General features: G+C 45.9%; 1 protein-coding gene across 1 annotated transcript in view; it reads left to right on the top strand.

Annotated features, from left to right (window-relative positions):
• Positions 1–6,543: 6,543 nt before the first annotated feature.
• The window catches only part of LOC144497830 (contactin-6-like), a 30,008-nt gene continuing 18,483 nt past the window's right edge, over positions 6,544–18,068 (top strand). The window contains exons 1-2 of the mRNA XM_078219270.1: positions 6,544–6,864; positions 11,437–11,739. Coding sequence (XP_078075396.1) covers positions 6,789–6,864; positions 11,437–11,739 — 379 coding nt within the window. The 5' untranslated portion in view covers positions 6,544–6,788. The remainder of the gene's footprint in view (positions 6,865–11,436; positions 11,740–18,068) is intronic.

The following is an 18,068-nucleotide window of genomic DNA, read 5'->3' as shown; positions in this document are numbered from 1 at the left end:
CCATACAAATGCAAATTGACAAGCCTCCCAGAGAACTTCCTGACCTGACAGACCACTTTATACATATTGTAAAAATGCATAATCAAATGTTCCCGCTCGAATTTGGATCCCTATAAAGATCCAGAGCTGATGTGAAAGGATTGAGATCAACGTGGCCAAGCCACTGTTTCGGAGCTGGTTACGTTGGTTCTCCCTGGGTTCCCAGTAATTGTACAATAAAGAAAAACGCTTTGAACTTTGCCTTGCGACTCGACCTCCTTGAATGCACTGGTACAAGGGATTTTTCCCTACAACACCCCTAACCTACACATCTTGGGACATGAAGAGGCAATTTAGCGTGGCCAATCCACCTAACCTACACATCTTTGGATTGTGGGAGGAAACCGGAGCACCCGGAGGAAACCCACGCAGATACCAGGGGAGAATGTGCAAACACCACACAGACAGTGACCCAAGGCTGGAATTGAACAGTGCTAACCACTGTGCCACCGTGCCACTCTGTGCCACAGCGCACACTGCCACCCAGCTTAATGTCATCTGCAAACTTGGAGATATGTTTAATACCATTGAGAGTGGTGGCGTTTTGAAATTCAGCACTTGCGAATACCGTTCCATTATTTGATACCATGACCATGGGTATCCCGTGAGTTGAAAAGCAGTGGCATAATCTTTCAATGGCAGCATGTGATTGTAGCGACTTCACCTGAGGTATCTCCATCCATTTATAGTGTCCACAAATCATGAGCAAAAATATTATGTCCAAGAATGAACCAACATAATTAATATGGATTCATGCCCATGGCTTGCCAGGCTATTGCCAAGCAAGCCGTTGGCACTATTGGCAGTGCTTGGCTAGCTTCTCGATTTCAACATCAATACCAGGCCACCACTTGTAACTCCTCGCAAGCAACTTCATGGTCGAGATGCCAGGATGAGGGCTGTGTAATTCAGTTTGGAGCAGCTCCCTGCCTGATAGAGCAATGATTACCCATTCTCCAGAGTATGTTGCCACCCTGACAACTCAATTCATTTTTGCAGATTTAATCTTCTCAGAAACTGGTTCATTTACCAGTCAAATGATTATTTTGTCTCTCACTTTGGAGAGGAGCGGATTTCAATTTGTCCAGTTCCTGATCTGCTTTGCACAGACTGGCAAAAAACTTTATGCCATGATGATTTCCTTGATACTGGAGTACAACGTGATACTTTCTTGCAAGGGTGTCTGCATTCATTATGTGTGTCCCAGGTGTCTGAAAGCGTGTGGTTGGTGCAGACTCGATGGGCCTTTTTTTGGCTTCAAAATGTTCTTGACACAAATCCTATCAGCCTTTCAGAGCTTTCATCCATCTCCTGGGACAGCACCAAATAAACGCCATGTGGAGAGGCATTCCATGTACATACACACAAACACACACATGACTCAGGCCACAGACACTTACACACACACACGTGCACACACACACACATGCATACACATACATAATTACACACAAACACACACACATTACTCAGGCCACAGACATTCACACACATGCACACATACACTCACACACGCACATACATATATGCACACAAACACACACCCTCAACATACACACATGACTCAGGCCACAGACACACACACACAGAAACACACACACACACGTATATACTTACACACAAACACACACATGACTCAGGCCACAGACACTTACACACACACACACATGCACACACACACATGCATACACATACATAATTACACACAAACACACACACATTACTCAGGCCACAGACATTCACACACATGCACACATACACTCACACACGCACATACATATATGCACACAAACACACACCTTCAACATACACACATGACTCAGGCCACAGACACACACACACATACACACATGCACACAGTTATTGGGGGTAAGGGGAGTTAAAGTCCAGATAAACAAATACACAGTTAAGTGACCTTTGATTGTCCTTGAAGCATCAATGTAAATGTTGTGGCTGATTCCGGTTAACTGGTTTCTTGGATGCAGCCAAAGGAGAAGACATTACAATAACTACGTCATCTCAATACGCTGGCAGGTTTCCAGCAGTTGACTTCTCAAACTGGGTGATGCATACTTGTTCCAAAGGAGAGAGAAAGTGAGACTCCTTGCTAGCACAAAAAGTTAGCAGGCAGGTTCAACAAGTAGTTAAGAAGGCAAAATGGCATTTTGGCCTTTATTGCAAAGGGATTGGAATGTAAAGATAGGGATGTCGCAATTGTGCTGGTGAAGGCTCACCTGCATGCAGTTTTGGTCCCCTTACCTTAATAAGGATATAGTAACATTGGAGGCAGTCCAAAGGAGATTCACCAGGCTAATTCCTGGGATGAGAGGGTTGTTCTATCAAGACAGACTAAATAGCCTGGATCTGTACTGCTTGGAAGAAGAGTGAGGGGTGACATTATTCAAACATCCTGAGGGGGCTTGACAGGGTAGATGGTGAGATGTTTTCACTTGTGGGAGAGTGTTGAACGAGGCGATATAACTACAAAATAAATGGCTGGTCATTTACAACTGAGGTGCGTAGAAATTTCTCCTTGCAGAGGGTGGTGAATCTCTGGAACTCTCTGCCCCAAAGGGTAGAGGAAGCTGGATCGTTAGAAGTATTTAAAGTGGAGGTGGATAAAGATTTGATAGATCGAGGGATAGAGGGCTATGGGGAAAAGGAGTTGATGTTTGTTTGCTTATTGATTAGTGTCACAAGTAGGCTTACATTAACACTGCAATGAAGTTACTGTGAAAATCCCCTAGTCGCCACACTCCGGCGACTAGGGGACTACTCAGTGTTCGGGTACACTGAGGGAGAATTTAGCATGGCCAATGCACCTAACCAGCGCATCTTTCAGACTGTGGGAGGAAACCGGAACACTCAGAGGAAACCCACACGGGAGAACGTACAGATTCCACACAGCGACTCAATCCGGGAATCGAACCTGTGTCCCTGGCATTGTGAGGCAGCAGTGCTAACCACTGTGCCACCTGTGAGGCCGGCATAGATCATAATGAATGGCGGGGCAGGCTGGAAGGGCTAGTGGCTTCCTCCTGCTTCTATTTCTTGTGTTCTTGTGAGAGAGTCCAGCTTTCAGCCTGTTTCCTCCGCTGAAAAATTTCTTGCAATCTCTCTCCAGTGCCTTGTTAAAATATTTCTTAAGAGGCCTTGCTGGTATTATTTTCCAGAGAAATTTGATCATCATTTCTACTGCAGACAATGTGTTGTGATGTCTCGTCCCGGAAGGCAGCCCAAAGGATACATTAGCATCGGAGGCAGGTATAGGCGGCACAGTGTTTAGCACTGCTCCCTCACAGTGCCAGGGTCCCGGGTTTGATTCACGGCTTGGGTCACTGTCTGTGTGGAGTTTGCATGTTCTCCACGTGTCTGCGTGGGTTTCCTCCGGGTGCTCTGGTTTCCTCCCACACTCCAAATGTGTGCGGGTTAGGTGGATTGGCCATGCTAAATTGCCCCTTTGTGTCAGGTGGACTCGCTGAGTAAAAGAATGAGTGGGATTGTGGTTGGTGCAGACTCGATGGGCCGAATGGCCTCCTTCTGCACTGTAGGATTCTATGATTCAAAGGAGATTTAGTAGACTAATTCCTGGGATGAGAGTGTTGTCCTATCAAGAGAGACTAAATAGTCTTTGTCTGTATTCCTGTAATAGGGCAATAGCGCAAAAGTCAACTGGAGATGGGGTCTTTCATACTCCACAAGGGATTTGTGAGTCTTTTCACCTCACTTGTGAGGAATGCGGGTTCTATTTTTGGTTAACTGACAATCTGAATTTATTTGGAATTACATTGGAACATTACAAAAGCTAGTTACTGAAATTGCTTGCTGTCAGGTGACTTGTGGCCGCCATCTTTAGTCAGTATCTTTTTTTGTCTTTAAAAAATCCTTTTTAAATAGTTCAGTATATTTGGTCAGCCAGTGAAATTATAGATTGATATCACTCCTATACATAAGAACTAGGAGCAGGAGTAGGCCATCTGGTCCCTCGAGCCTGCACCGCCATTCAATAAGATCATGGCTGATCTTTTTGTGGACTCAGCTCCACTTACCCGCCCGCTCACCATAACCCTTAGTTCCTTTACTGTTCAAAAATTTATCTATCCTTCCCTTAAAAACATTCAAGCCTCAAGTGCTTCACTGGGCAGAGAATTCCACAGATTCACAACCCTTTGGGTGAAGAAGTTTCTCCTCAACTCATTACAAGTCAGTTCATTGTGACAAACCCCATTATTCTACACCAAGGGCTGCTGAAGAAAAGTTGTTCCTGTTAAGAGTGATGGACTCAGAAATGAACACGGACACAAATGACAAAAATCAATATTTGTATATTTCTGTAGGGATCTGCCAAACCTCACCAGTAAAAAAGAAAGATGGTTACTGGAGAAGAAAGCAAGTGTCATTCAGCGCATATGAGTGGATATTCCCTGTGCTGACTGGGAACTATTTCCTAAAGGAAATCACACTTACAAACAGTTTACAGAGAGACATTGATAGGTTAAGTAAGTGGGCAAAAAGTTGGCAAATGGAATATAATGTAGGAAAAAATGTGACGTTGTTCATTTTGGAAGGGAGAACAAAAGGACAGAGTATTATTTAAATAGGGAAAAACTGCAGAAAGCAGTAACATAAAGGGACTTATTTGCGCACAAAACACAGAAAGCTAGCACACTAAAAGTGGCAACACAGGTGGCTCAGGTGATTAAGGAAGCAGATGGCATGGCTGCCTTCATCAGCTGGGGCATTAAGTCCAAGAGTTGGCAAATCATGTTGCAGCTATATAAAACCTTGGTTAGGCCGCATTTGGGGTAGTGTGTGCAGTTCTAGTCACCACACAACTAGAGGATGTGGAAGCTTTGGAGAGAATGCAAAGAAGGTTCACCAGGATGTTGCCTGGTCTGGAGAGCATTGGCTATGAGAAGAGGTGGGGAGGTGATGGCCTAGTAGTATTATCGGTAGACTATTAATCCACTAAGAAGTCTCACAACACCAGGTTAAAGTCCAACAGGTTTATTTGGAACCACGAGCTTTCGGAGCGCAGCTCCTTCCTCAGGTGAGTGGTGTTGTCACTTTCTGAATCCAACCGCCATGTCACCTCTGCCATCTTCACAATGCCAGTTCCACGAAAGAAACTTTTATCCTCGGGCAGCACAGTGGTTAGGACTGTTGCTTCACAGCGCCAGGGATCTGGGTTCAATTCTGGCCTTGGGTGACTGTCTGGAGTTTGCACATTCTCCCCATGTCTGCGTGGGTTTCCTCTGGGTGCTCCGGTTTCCTCCCACACTCCAAAGATGTGCGGGTTAGGTGGATTGGCTATGATAAATTGCCCCTTAGTGTCAGGGGGATTAGCAGGGTAAATACGTGGGGTTACGGGGATGGGGCCTGGGTGAGATTGTTGTTGGAGCAGGCTCGATGGGCTTCCTTCTGCACTGTAGGGATTCTATGGTTCTATGATATTCTAACAAAGCTGCCCCTTTAAGTAAAAATGGGAAACGCACGTGTGAATCACAATCCCATTCCCACAACTCCATGTATTTACCCTAGCTAGTCCCCATAACACAAAGGGGCAATTTAGCATGGCCAATCCACCTAACCCACACATCTTCAGACTGTGGCAGGAAACCGGAGCACCCGGAGGAAACCCATGCAGACATGGGGAGAACGTGCAAACTCCACACAGACAGTGACCCAGGCCGGGAATCGAACCCGGGTCCCTGACGCTGTGAGGCGCGAACCACTGTGCCACCTGAGGGTGCTGTAAAGTTCTCAATTTTGCAGTTCTCAAATCATCAACTTGTTATCATTTATTAGTGTCACAAGTAGACTTACATTAACACTGCAATGAAGTCACTGTGAAAATCCCCTAGCCACCACACTCCGGCGCCTGTTCGGTACACTGAGGGAGAATTTTAGCGTGCCCAAACTTGGGCAGGGCCGTAAAATCCTACCCAAGGTCAACAGAGATTTCCGTTGTTGAACTCTCACCCACGTCGATTCCGTGGCGGGCAAGGTGGTCGAGTTCTGGCCAACTGAAATCATAGAAACCCTACAGTGCAGGAAGAGGCCATTCGGCCCATCGAGTTTGCACCGACCACAATCCCACCCAGGCCCTACCCCCATATCCCTTCATATTTTTACCCACTAATCCCTCTAACCTACACATCTCAGGACACTAAGGGGCAATTTTAGCACGGCCAATCAACCTAACCCGCACATCTTTGGACTGTGGGAGGAAACCGGAGCACCCGGAGGAAACCCACGCAGACACGGGGAGAATGTGCAAACTCTACACAGACAGTGACCCAAGCCGGGAATCGAACCCAGGTCCCTGGAGCTGTGAAGCAGCAGTGCTAACCACTGTGCTACCGTGCCGCCCTTGTTGGGGGAGAAAAGAGCAGCCCCTCAAAAGGGATAATGCAGAAGAGAAACAGAATTTCAAAACTTCAATCCTAATGTTATCAAAGGGCTCACTAAACCACACCAGGGACCGCCCATTCGGGGCTTCATACCCACATTCACTTCGTCATCAACTTGACTGGAGCGAGAAATTTGTTTCTCCTCAACACCAGTTTGGTTTCTTTCTTATGTAGAAATTTCACAATAAGGTTACTCCAGGAACTGTTGAGTTTCTACTTGCAGGCTGGCTTCAGGAACAAATGGCAGTTTGAGCAGCGTTCACACTGAAGATTGCTCTGCTATTTCCGGGCTTTGAGTAAAGACTCTGGCAACAAACCGATGAAAAATTCGGCGACATGGAGAACAGATTCACTCTCTCGTTTCTCCCCTTCGTCTTTCTCGGCCTCTATCTCCCGGCTCTAGATACTGAAGGTGAGGAATTGACTGGGAGAAGGGCTAAAAGGCGGACGGCGCACGTCAGGAATTCCTGCAGAGTCTGGGGAATCGGGAATGGGAGCCGGCGTCGGGCAAATCAGAGCAACTCAACAATGTGGAGTTCTTGCACTGACAACTGCAGCAGTGGAAATTGTTACTGTGGGGGGTTTCAGGGAGTGGAAATTGTTACTGTGGGGGGTTTCAGGGAGTGGAAATTGTTACTGTGGGGGGTTTCAGGGAGTGGAAATTGTTACTGTGGGGGGTTTCAGGGAGTGGAAATTGTTACTGTGGGGGGTTTCAGGGAGTAGGAATTGTTACTGTGGGGGGTTTCAGGGAGTAGGAATTGTTACTGTGGGCAATTTCAGCAGTGGGAATTGTTACTCTGGAAATTTCAGGAGTAGAAATTGTTACTGTGGGGGATTTCACTCATCACCATTACAGACTTGTATATATTTCAGCTCACCTTTGCCTGCCACAGGACAACTTTACCATCTACTGTGTTGGGATTTGAAGCAAGGGCCCCAAAGCATTGCTGTCGGTTTATGGTTTACCAGTAGGCACCTGGCTCGGTGTCCTGGTTAACTTTATTTCTGCTTGTAGTGGATTAAGTTGGACTGCAGATGGCATTCCAGTTTCATGTTGGAAGCAACACCCTCATCAGTGAAATAACCTTAGTACATCATCATGCCGTGAAGGGCGAGGTGGAGGAGAGAGAAACAGACTATCGCATAGGAGCACACATACCATAAAGGGCAGTGATGGGCAAACTAGGCTAGTGAGTGGGCCACATAAGTGGGCCTCCTTCATCTCCAGTGGGCTGCAAAATTGAAATTGTCATAGAATCCCTGCAGTGCAGAAGAAGGCCATTCTGCCCATAAAGTCTGCACCAACTACAATCCCACCCAGGCCCCATTCCCGCAAGCCCACACACTTACCCTGCTAATCCCCCTGACACTAGGGTCAAATTAGCATGGCCAATCAACCTAACCCGCACATCTTCGGACTGTGGGAGAAAACCAGAGCACCCCCACGCAGACACGGGGGGAATGTGCAAACTTCACACAGACAGTGACCCAAGGCGGGAATTGAACCCAGGTCCCTGGCGCTGTGAGGCAGCAGTGCTAACCACTGTACCACCCCACAGCAAGAGACAAACTGGGCTTCTTCACTAACCATGATCCCATGAATAAGATTGAATACATTTAATAAATGCCAAATATTTCATAATGAGTAAGAACATAGAACAGAAAAGCTACAGCACAAACAGGCCCTTCGGCCCACAAGTTGCGCCGAACATGTCCCTACCTACTAGGCTCACCTATAACCCTCTATCTGACTAACTTCCATGAACTTATCCAAAAGTCTCTTAAAAGACCGTATCGAATCCGCCTCCACCACCAGTACCGGCAGCCGATTCCATGCACCCACCACCCTCTGAGTGAAAAACTTACCCCTAACATCTCCTCTGTACCTACTCCCCAGCACCCTAAACCTGTGACCTCTTGTGGCAACCATTACAGCCCTGGGTAAAAGCCTCTGAAAATCCACTCTATCAATAACCCTCAACATTTTATACACCTCTATCAGATCACCCCTCATCCTTCGCCTCTCCAAGGAGAAAAGACCTAGCTCTCTCAACCTATCCTCATAAGGCATGCCACCTAATCCAGGCAACATCTATGTAAATCTCCTCTGCACCCTTTCTATGGCTTCCACATCCTTTCTGTAATGAGGCGACCAGAACTGGGCACAGTACTCCAGGTGGGGTCTGACCAGGGTCCTATATAGCTGCAGCATTATCTCCCGATTTCTAAACTCAATTCCTCTATTGATGAAGGCCAGTATTCCATACGCCTTCTTAACCACAGCCTCCACCTGCGACGCTGCTTTGAGCGTCCTATGAACCCAGAATCCAAGATCCTTCTGATCTTCCACACTGCCAAGCGTCTTACCCCTAATATTATATTCTTTCATCCTATTCAACCTGCCAAAATGAACCACCACATACTTATCTGGGTTGAAGTCCATCTGCCACTTCTCCGTCCAGTCTTGCATCTTATCTATGTCTCATTGCAACTGCTGACATCCCTCTACACTGTCCACAACCCCACCAACCTTTGTGTCATCAGCAAACTTGCCAACTCATCCTTCCACTTCCTCATCCAGGTCATTTATAAAAATCACAAAGAGCAAGGGTCCCAGAAAGATCCCTGGGGCACTAGTTATTGAAAATACTTAATCATTAATACATGAATAGAACTATCAACAATAAAGGTAAAGTCACCAAAGTGCCAGATGGCCATAAACTGCCCTTTGATGTGAAAACTGAAAATAAAAACAAAAATCATTGGAAAAACTCAGCAGGTTTGGCAGCAACTGGACGGGTCAGAGTTAATAGAACTAATATTTCAAGTTTTCAGATGACTCTTCAGGCTGTTGCTTGTCTAGTTTGTGGGATAGCTCTCCTAATTTTGACACAAGCTATCAGATGTTAGGAAGGAGGCCTTTACAGGATCGACAGGCCTGGGTTTACCATTGCCCTTTCCTGTTTTTTAGTTTATTTATTAGTGTCACAAGTAAGCTTACATTAACACTGCAATGAAGTTACTGTGAAAATCCCCCAGTCGCCACACTCCGGCGCCTGTTGGGATACACTGAGAGAGAATTTAGCATGGACAATGGTTAGTTTATTTACTGGTGTCACAAGTAAGCTTACATTAACACTGCAATGAAGTGACTGTGAAATTCTCTGAGTCGCCACATTCCAGTGTCTGTTGGGGTACACTGAGGGAGAATTTAGCATGGCCAATCTACCTAACCAGCACGTCTTTCGAACTGTGGGGGAGAAACTGGAGCACCCAGAGGAAACCCACGCACATACACAGGGAGAACGTGCAAACTCCGCATCGACCTTGACCCAAGCTAGGAATCGAACCTGGGTCCCTGGCACTGTGAGGCAGCAGTGCTAACCACTGTGCCACTTGTCGAGATCGATGCCAGATTGTCAAGTTTAATTCCTTACAGACTATCTAATGGTTTGATACAACTGGGTGGCTTGCTAGACCATTCAGAGGGTATTTAAGATTCAACCACATCACTGTGGGTCTGGAGTCATATGTAGGCCGGATCAGGTAAGGACAGCAGATTTTCTTCATTTATTGATGACTGAACCAGATTTTTTTTATTCATTCGTGGGACATGAGAGTCACTGGCTGGCCAGCATTTACTGCCCATCCCTACTTGCCCTTGTTAAGGGGATAATTGAGAGTCAACCACATTGCTGGCTCTGGAGTCAGATGTAGGCCTGACCGGGGTAAGGATGGCAGATTTCCTTCCCTGAAGGATATTAGTGAACCAGATGGGTTTTTCTGACAATCAATAATGGTTTCATGGCCATCAATAGATTCCTAATCCCAGATTTTTTATGGAATTCAAATTCCACCATCTGCAATGGCGGGATTCGAAACCAGGTCTCCAGAACAATAGCTGAGTTTTTGGATTAATAGTCTAGCAATAATACCACAAGGCCATCACCTCCCCAACAATCGACAATGGTTTCATGGTCCAGAATTTCATTGAATTAAAATTCCACTGTCTGAACTCAAGCCCAGGTCCCCAGAGCGTTACCCTGGTTCTCTGGATTATTAGTCCAGTGGTAATACCACTACAGCACCATGTCTCCATGTGGGGCTCTTGCCAAAGGTAAGCTGTTCCACGGACTAGTTAGCAACAGCCTGATACTGTCTGTAAGGTATGATTCCATGAGTAGGCTATGTCCCAGACAGCACCATCACCATCCCTAGGTATGTCCTGTCCCACTGATAGGACAGTTGCACGTGAAGGTAATAGCATAGTGATATTTTTAAAAATGTATTATTGTGGGACATGGATGTCGCTGGTTGGCCAGCATTTATTGCCCATCCGTAGTTGCCCGAGGGTAGTTGAGAGTCAACCACATTGCTGTGCCTCTGGAGTCACATGTAGGCCAGACCAGGTAAGGATGGCAGATTTCCTTCCCTAAAGGACATTAGTGAACCAGATAGGTTTTTCCAACAATTGATAATGGTTTCATGGTCATCAGTAGAATCAACATAGAAATCATAGAAACCCTACAGAGCATTTGGCCCATTGAGAACAATCCCACCCAGATCCATTCCCATAACCCCACGTATTTACCCTGCTAATCCCCCGACACTGAGGCGCAATTTATCATGGCCAATCCACCTAACTCGCACATCTCTGGACTCTGAATTCCAGATATTTTTCCAGCAGATTTTTATTGAATTCAAATTCCACTATCTACCGTGGCGGGATTCGAACCCGGGTCCCCAGAACATTAGCTGAGTTTCTGGATTAATAGTCAAGTGATAATACCACTAGACCATCACCTCCCCCATGAATGTACATAATCAAGATCTCTAGCCCCAGATATCGAAGGCCTGAACTCCTAATGTTAGCTGCTCGTACCATCTATATTTTCATTTGCTAGAAATATTCTTGATGATTGCTGGCATTTGTCCTTCACTGGCACAGTTGGAATGACTGAATTTGTTCTTTTGTGTCAATCAGCTGAAAATAAAGTGCTTGGCGTTGTTGGTTCATCAGTCTTACTGGATCCTGGTGTTGAAGCTGACCTTGACAACAGGAATGTTTTGTGGGAATTCACCGCCAACAATAAGGACCCCGTGACTATTTTGGATCACACCCCAAATCGGCACATCTGGAAATCAAATGACCAGTTCAAATCGCGTTTATCTTTTAACAGTGCTAATGGTTCTCTGACACTAAACAGTGTAAAACCTACAGACCAAGGTGTCTATATCATCTCAGTAAACGCTGAAGTGATGAGAAGAATAAAATTGGTTGTTTTTGGTGAGTACTTTCATTAATTTTACATATTGAAGCTAATGTGGCTCATTTTTTCACTACTTTAAAGGCAGCCAACTTAGCACAGCTTAGCACTTCAATGCAACTTGGATGAGAGTGCTGGGAGCTGGGTAATTAAGGGCGTTGGGGAAAGACAGGAAAGAGGTACTCGTGCTATTTAGACTTTTATTGTTTTCAGGAAGTGGTCTTACTATACTCCAGGAGTCAGCTGTAAAGGAACGGTACTTTATTGCACAAAATAATGTAAAACAAGACCACAAGCCTGTGGTGAACACAAACGGGTCCCAACCGGGACAAGGCAACAATTGACTCACTCAGGGGCCTGCTTTATACAAGGCTTGGTATACAAGCTCCAACTGTGGCACAGTGGTCAGCACTGGCTGGCACAGTGGTTCGCACTGCTGCCTTACAGCGCCAGGAGCCCCGGTTCAGTTCCTGGTTTGGGACACTGTCTGTGTGGAGTTTGCACATTCTCCCCGTGTCTGCGTGGGTTTCCCCGGATACTCCAGTTTCCTCCCACAGTCCAAAGATATGCGGGTTAGGTTGATTGGCTATGCTAAATTGACCCTAGTGTCAGGAGGATTAGCAGGGTAAATATGAGGGATTATGGGAATAGGGTCTGGGTGGGATTGTGGTCGGTGAAGACTCGATGGGTCGAATGGCCTCCTTCTGCACTGTAAGGATTCTATGATTCTATGAACTGGTGAGTTAATTACCGATCCCCATTCTTTTTATTTGAACAAAGAACAAAGAAACTTACAGCACAGGAACAGGCCCTTTGGCCCTCCAAGCCTGCACTGACCTGCTGCCCGTCAGAGTGAAAACCCCCTATCCTTCCAGGAATCATATCCCTCTATCCTCATCCTATTCAAGTATTTGTCAAGATGTCCCTCAAAAGTCACAATCGTATCTGCTTCCACTACCTCCTGAACTCACTACACTACTGAATTGGTGAGTTAATTACCGATCCCCACTCTTTTTATTTTAACAGTTCAATTAAACAATACAAAATACATTATACTTTCAAATTACAAACCAGAATACAATCTCACAAGAATAAATTATGGATATAACACAATATCACCAATAAATGTGCCATCTTTAATACAACAGCACAAACAATAACAAACAGCTAGTGTGCATTGCGAGTTATCCACAACCTGCCTTCCAAGGTTGCTAACAATTCACAACGACCGTAAAGCAGCAAGTTATAATATAAACACAGTACTAACAGCTAACACGGCGTCCTTTAACCGATAAAACAACTCCCTTTCTATAAGAATGGGATTCATTGTTAATTATCTACAACTTTCCAGGGCTTTTTCCTCTGTATTTTCCTCTTCCGAGGATTTCACCTCCCAGGGTTCTGCTCTCGGGACTACACTTTCCGAGGCTGCACCTCCCAGGGGTCACACCATGAAATAATAAATCAACAAACTAATATAAACACGATGCAACAAATATACCCTTCTTGATACAATAACAAACATCTGTTACAAAATTCCCCGATCCCCAGAGAGCTGATATTCGATCAGTTGTACAAGGAGTTCAATCAGTGATTCCCCATGCAAGTCCTCGGGGTTATCACATTTATGCTGCTACAGAAGAAAAAGCTAATTATTTGGTGAGCAATTTGATTTGATTTATTATTGCCACATGTACATGTGCAGTGAAAAGTATTGTTTCTTGTGCACCATACTGACAAAGCATACCGTTCATAGAGGAGGAAATGAGCGAGTGCAGAATGTAGTGTTACAGTCATAGCTAGGGTGTAGAGAAAGATCAACTTAATGCGAGGTAGGTCCATTCAGAAGTCTGACAGCAGCAGGGAAGAAGCTGTTCTTGACTCGGTTGGTACGTGACCTCAGACTTTTGTATTCTTTTCCCCGAAGGAAGAAGGTGGAAGAGAGTATGTCCGGGGATGCGTGGGGTCCTTAATTATGATGCCTGCTTTGCCGAGGCAGCAGGAAGTGTAGACAGAGTCAATGGATGGGAGGCTAGTTTGCATGATGGATTGGGCTACATTCACGACCTTTTGTACTTCCTTGCGGTCTTGGGCAGAGCAGGAGCCATACCAAGCTGTGATACAACCAGAAAGAATTTGATAAGTGACTAAAGTTTATTCGATTCCAAAGGTTCAAAACAGTCTAGCTACTGGTCACAAGGTTAATAAAATGTACATTAAAAAATTAAACCATCCAATTGAATAAAATAATCAAATAGTTAATTCAAACATTTCAAGGATATCGGGATTGGTGACGTGTCACAGCTGCAGCATGTGGGCACTCCCGGGTACCAGTTTGATTGAGAGCAAACGCGTCCAAAGTAATTTTGAGTAGCTTCGGCTGAGAGTGTATGAGCTGGACACTGAGCTACAGAAACTGTGATGCATCAGGGAGGGAGAATCCTACTGAGATTCTTTGTACCAGGAGCCATTTACACCTCCTAGGACAGGTCTTCTGATTCAGCCAGTGGTCAGGGACAGCAGACTGCCAGGGAGGCAGGTATGGGGACTCAGAGTGCATGAGAACAGGAGCCTGAGCCCTTACAATGGTCCAACAGGTTTATCATAGATACTATCATGGAATCATACAGTGCAGAAGGAGGCCATTTGGCCCATTGAGTCTGCACCGACCTCATTCCTATCCCCTTAACCCATGCATTTACCCTAGCTAGTCCCCCTGACACTAAGGGGCAATTTAGCATGGCCAAACCCACACCTAACCCGCATATCTTTGTACTGTGGGAGGAAACCGGAGCATCCGGAGGAAACCCATGCAGACACGGGGAGAACGTGCAAACTCCACACAGACAGTGACCCAAGCCGGGAATCGAACCCAGGCCCCTGGCGCTCTGAGGCAGCCATGCTAACTACTGTGCCACCGTGCTGCCCTAAGGTTTTTTTTAAAGTTTTAAGGTCTTTTTGTCAGCTTGTTTGGATGAGAATGGGGGCTACATGGTGGGCTTTGGAGAGGGTGCAGAGGAGGTTTACCAGGATGTTGCCTGGTATGGAGGGGAGATCCTATGAGGAGAGGCTGAGGGATTTGGGATTGTTTTCGCTGGAAAGGCGGCGGCTAAGAGGGGATCTTATTGAAACATATAAGATGATTAGAGGTTTAGATAGGGTGGATAGTGATAGCCTTTTTCCTCTGATGGAGAAATCCAGCACGAGGGGGCATGGCTTTAAATTGAGGGGGGGTAGTTATAGAACCGATGTCAGGGGTAGGTTCTTTACCCAGAGGGTGGTGAGGGATTGGAATGCCCTGCCAGCATCAGTTGTAAATGCGCCTAGTTTGGGGGCGTTTAAGAGATCCGTAGATAGGTTCATGGACGAAAAGAAATTGGTTTAGGTTGGAGGGTCACAGTTTTTTTTTTAACTGGTCGGTGCAACATCGTGGGCCGAAGGGCCTGTTCTGTGCTGTAATGTTCTATGTTCTATGTTCTATGTTCTAAACTAACTGGCCATCCCACTGTGTTACAGAAAACCAGGGGAAGCATAAAGGAATGTCATGATATTAGGGAATAATATAGTCAGAGGAATTGATACTGTTCTCTGCCGCGAAGAGTGTGCATCCAGGTGTCTGTCTTGCCTGCCCAGATGGACAGTAACTTGCAGTGGGAGGGACCCTGTTCCCCTTTCCAGCTGTTAGTTTAAATCTGGTGTGAATCCATGTTTAGCTGAGATTGTGCAACTCCAGAAGATGCTGTCAGTTTCAGTGGAGCAATAATGGTGACCACTGACAATTTCATTGCCATTAATATTTCAAGATCCAGTGGCGACATGGTGGCACAGTGGTTGGCACTGCTGTCTCACATCTCCAGGGACCCGGGTTCCATTCCCGGCTTGTCTGTGCGGAGTCTGCACGTTCTCCCCAGTTCAATTCCAGCCTTGGGTGATTGTCTGTGTGGAGTTTGCAAGTTCTCCCCAAGTGTGTGTCAGTTTCCTCTGGTTTGCTTCCACAGTCTAAAGATGTGCAGGTTAGTTGGATTGGCCATGCTAAATTGCCCCTTAGTGTCCAAAGATGTGTTGGTTAGGGGGATTTATTAGTCACAAGTAAGGCTTACATTAACACTGCAATGAAGTTACTGTGAAATTGCCCTAGTCATCACATTCCATAAACCACAGTCTGAAAGACATGCTGGTTAGGTGCACTGACGCGAACAGGCACTGGAATGTGGCTACTAGGGAAACTTCAAAGTAACTTCATTGCAGTGTTAATGTAAGCCTTACTTGTGACTAATAAATAAACTTTACTTTTTGATTAGCCATGCTAAATTGCCCCTTAGTGCCCAAAGATGTGTAGGTGAGGTGGATTGGCCATGCTAAATTGCCTCCAAGATGTGTAGGTTAGGGGGATTAAAGGGGTAAATACATGGGGTTGGGTCTGGGTGGAATGCTCTGCCAGAGAGTCAGTGCAGAGTCGATGGGCCAACTGGCCCCCTTCTGCCCTGGGACCTTGCAATGCACAAATTGCCTACTGTTCTTCTCCACGTTACAGAGTGGGGGGACCATGTAAATATTGTTGACCTTGGGTGGGATTTTCCCGTTTTGGGGCATGCGCGCCAAGAAAACTCTGCCCGACAACAGTGACCACCCTTCGAAAGATGGTTCAGTATCTAGAGTGTGCTTTCAAATATCCCGAGCTCATGAAATGTGTTGAATAAATGTAAGTTATTTCTTTCTTTCGAGCTGAGATAATTTGGCACCAAAACATAACATACATGGCTGGAAATCTACCGGCACGCCCGCCCCGATTCTGGGGGCGGGCGAGGCTCAGAGAACGCACTCTCCGTTGGCCTTGGGAGGGATAGTACGAACCTTGGGCAGACATGCCGGTAAAATTCCGCCCATAGGAAACTCTGAGGAAGGTTCAAGCGTGAAGATAGAATAATCTTTTTGGATTGAAATTCCTAAGGCCCTCGAGGATCCTTCATATGGAGGAGAGATTGTCAGAAAACCACCAGTGTTCTACCTGCTGTTTTGTGTACATTGCCAGTAGCTGGTGGGAAATGTGGGCTTTGCTCTTGGGATTTTCAAATGCACTGCCTGCTGCTTGCGAACCCCAGCCCAGTGATTCAATACCTGGGAAAGAAGTGGTGGCAATGTGAACTGGTGGCTTGTTACGCCCCCGTCAATGATACTTTACTGCCAGCGATATAGCGAGAGGGCCTAAACCACCTTAGCCTCTCTCGCTGTACACACGTCGGCTGTATAGCTGGCAGTTAAGTGTTGGTGATCAAGATCTCTCTCTTGTTACTCATTCGGGGAACATGGGTGTCGCTGGCTGGCCAGCATTTATTGCCCAGAGTTGCCCAGAGAGTCAACCACATTGCTGTGGCTCTGGAGTCACGTGTAGGCCAGACCAGGTAAGGGCGGCAGATTTCCATCCCTAAAGGGACATGAGTGAAGAAGATGGGTTTTTCTGGCAATCAACAATGGTTTTATGGTCATCAGTAGATTCTTAATTCCAGATTTATTAATCCATAGATGATTTGGAGTTGGGGACCAAGTGTAGTGTGTCAAAATTCGCAGATGACACTAAGACGAGGGGCAGAGCAAAGTGTGCAGAGGATGCTGAAAGTCTGCAAAGGGATATAGGTGGTCTAAGTGAGTGGGTGAGGGTCTGGCAGATGGAGCATAATGTTGGTAAATGTGAGGTCATCCATTTTGGTAGGAATAACAGCAAAATGGACTATTATTTAAATGGTAAAAAATTGCAGCATACTGCTGTGCAGAGGGACCTGGGTGTCATTCTGCAAGAATCACAAGGAGTTGGTTTCCAGGTTCAGCAGGTAATTAAGGCGGCAAGTGGAATTTTGTCCTTCATTGCCAGAGGGATGGAGATAAAAAACAGCACGGTTATGTTGCAGCTGTATAAGGTTCTGGTGAGGCCAGACCTGGAGTACTGTGTACAGTTTTGGTCTCCTTACTTGAGAAAGGCTATACTGGCACTGGAGGGGATACAGAGGAGATTCACTAGGTTGATTCCGGAGTTGAGAGGGTTGGCATATGAGGAGAGACTGAGTAGACTGGTGCTATACTCAATGGAATTCAGAAGAATGAGGGGCGATCTTATAGAAACATATAAGATGGTGAAGGGAATAGATAAGATAGAAGCAGGGAAGTTGTTTCCACTGGCCGGCGAAACTAGAACTAGGGGGCATGGCCTCAAAATAAGGGAAGCAGATTTAGGACTGAGTTGAGGAGGAACTTCTTCACACAAAGAGTTGTGAATCTGTGGAATTCCCTGCCCAGTGAAGCAGTTGAAGCTACCTCATTAAGGCAAGGATAGATAAATTTTTGAGCAGCAAAG

Source organism: Mustelus asterias, chromosome 8 (assembly GCF_964213995.1).
Source record: "Mustelus asterias chromosome 8, sMusAst1.hap1.1, whole genome shotgun sequence".
Lineage (NCBI taxonomy): Eukaryota > Metazoa > Chordata > Chondrichthyes > Carcharhiniformes > Triakidae > Mustelus > Mustelus asterias.
This window is presented reverse-complemented; position numbering and strand designations above follow the sequence as displayed.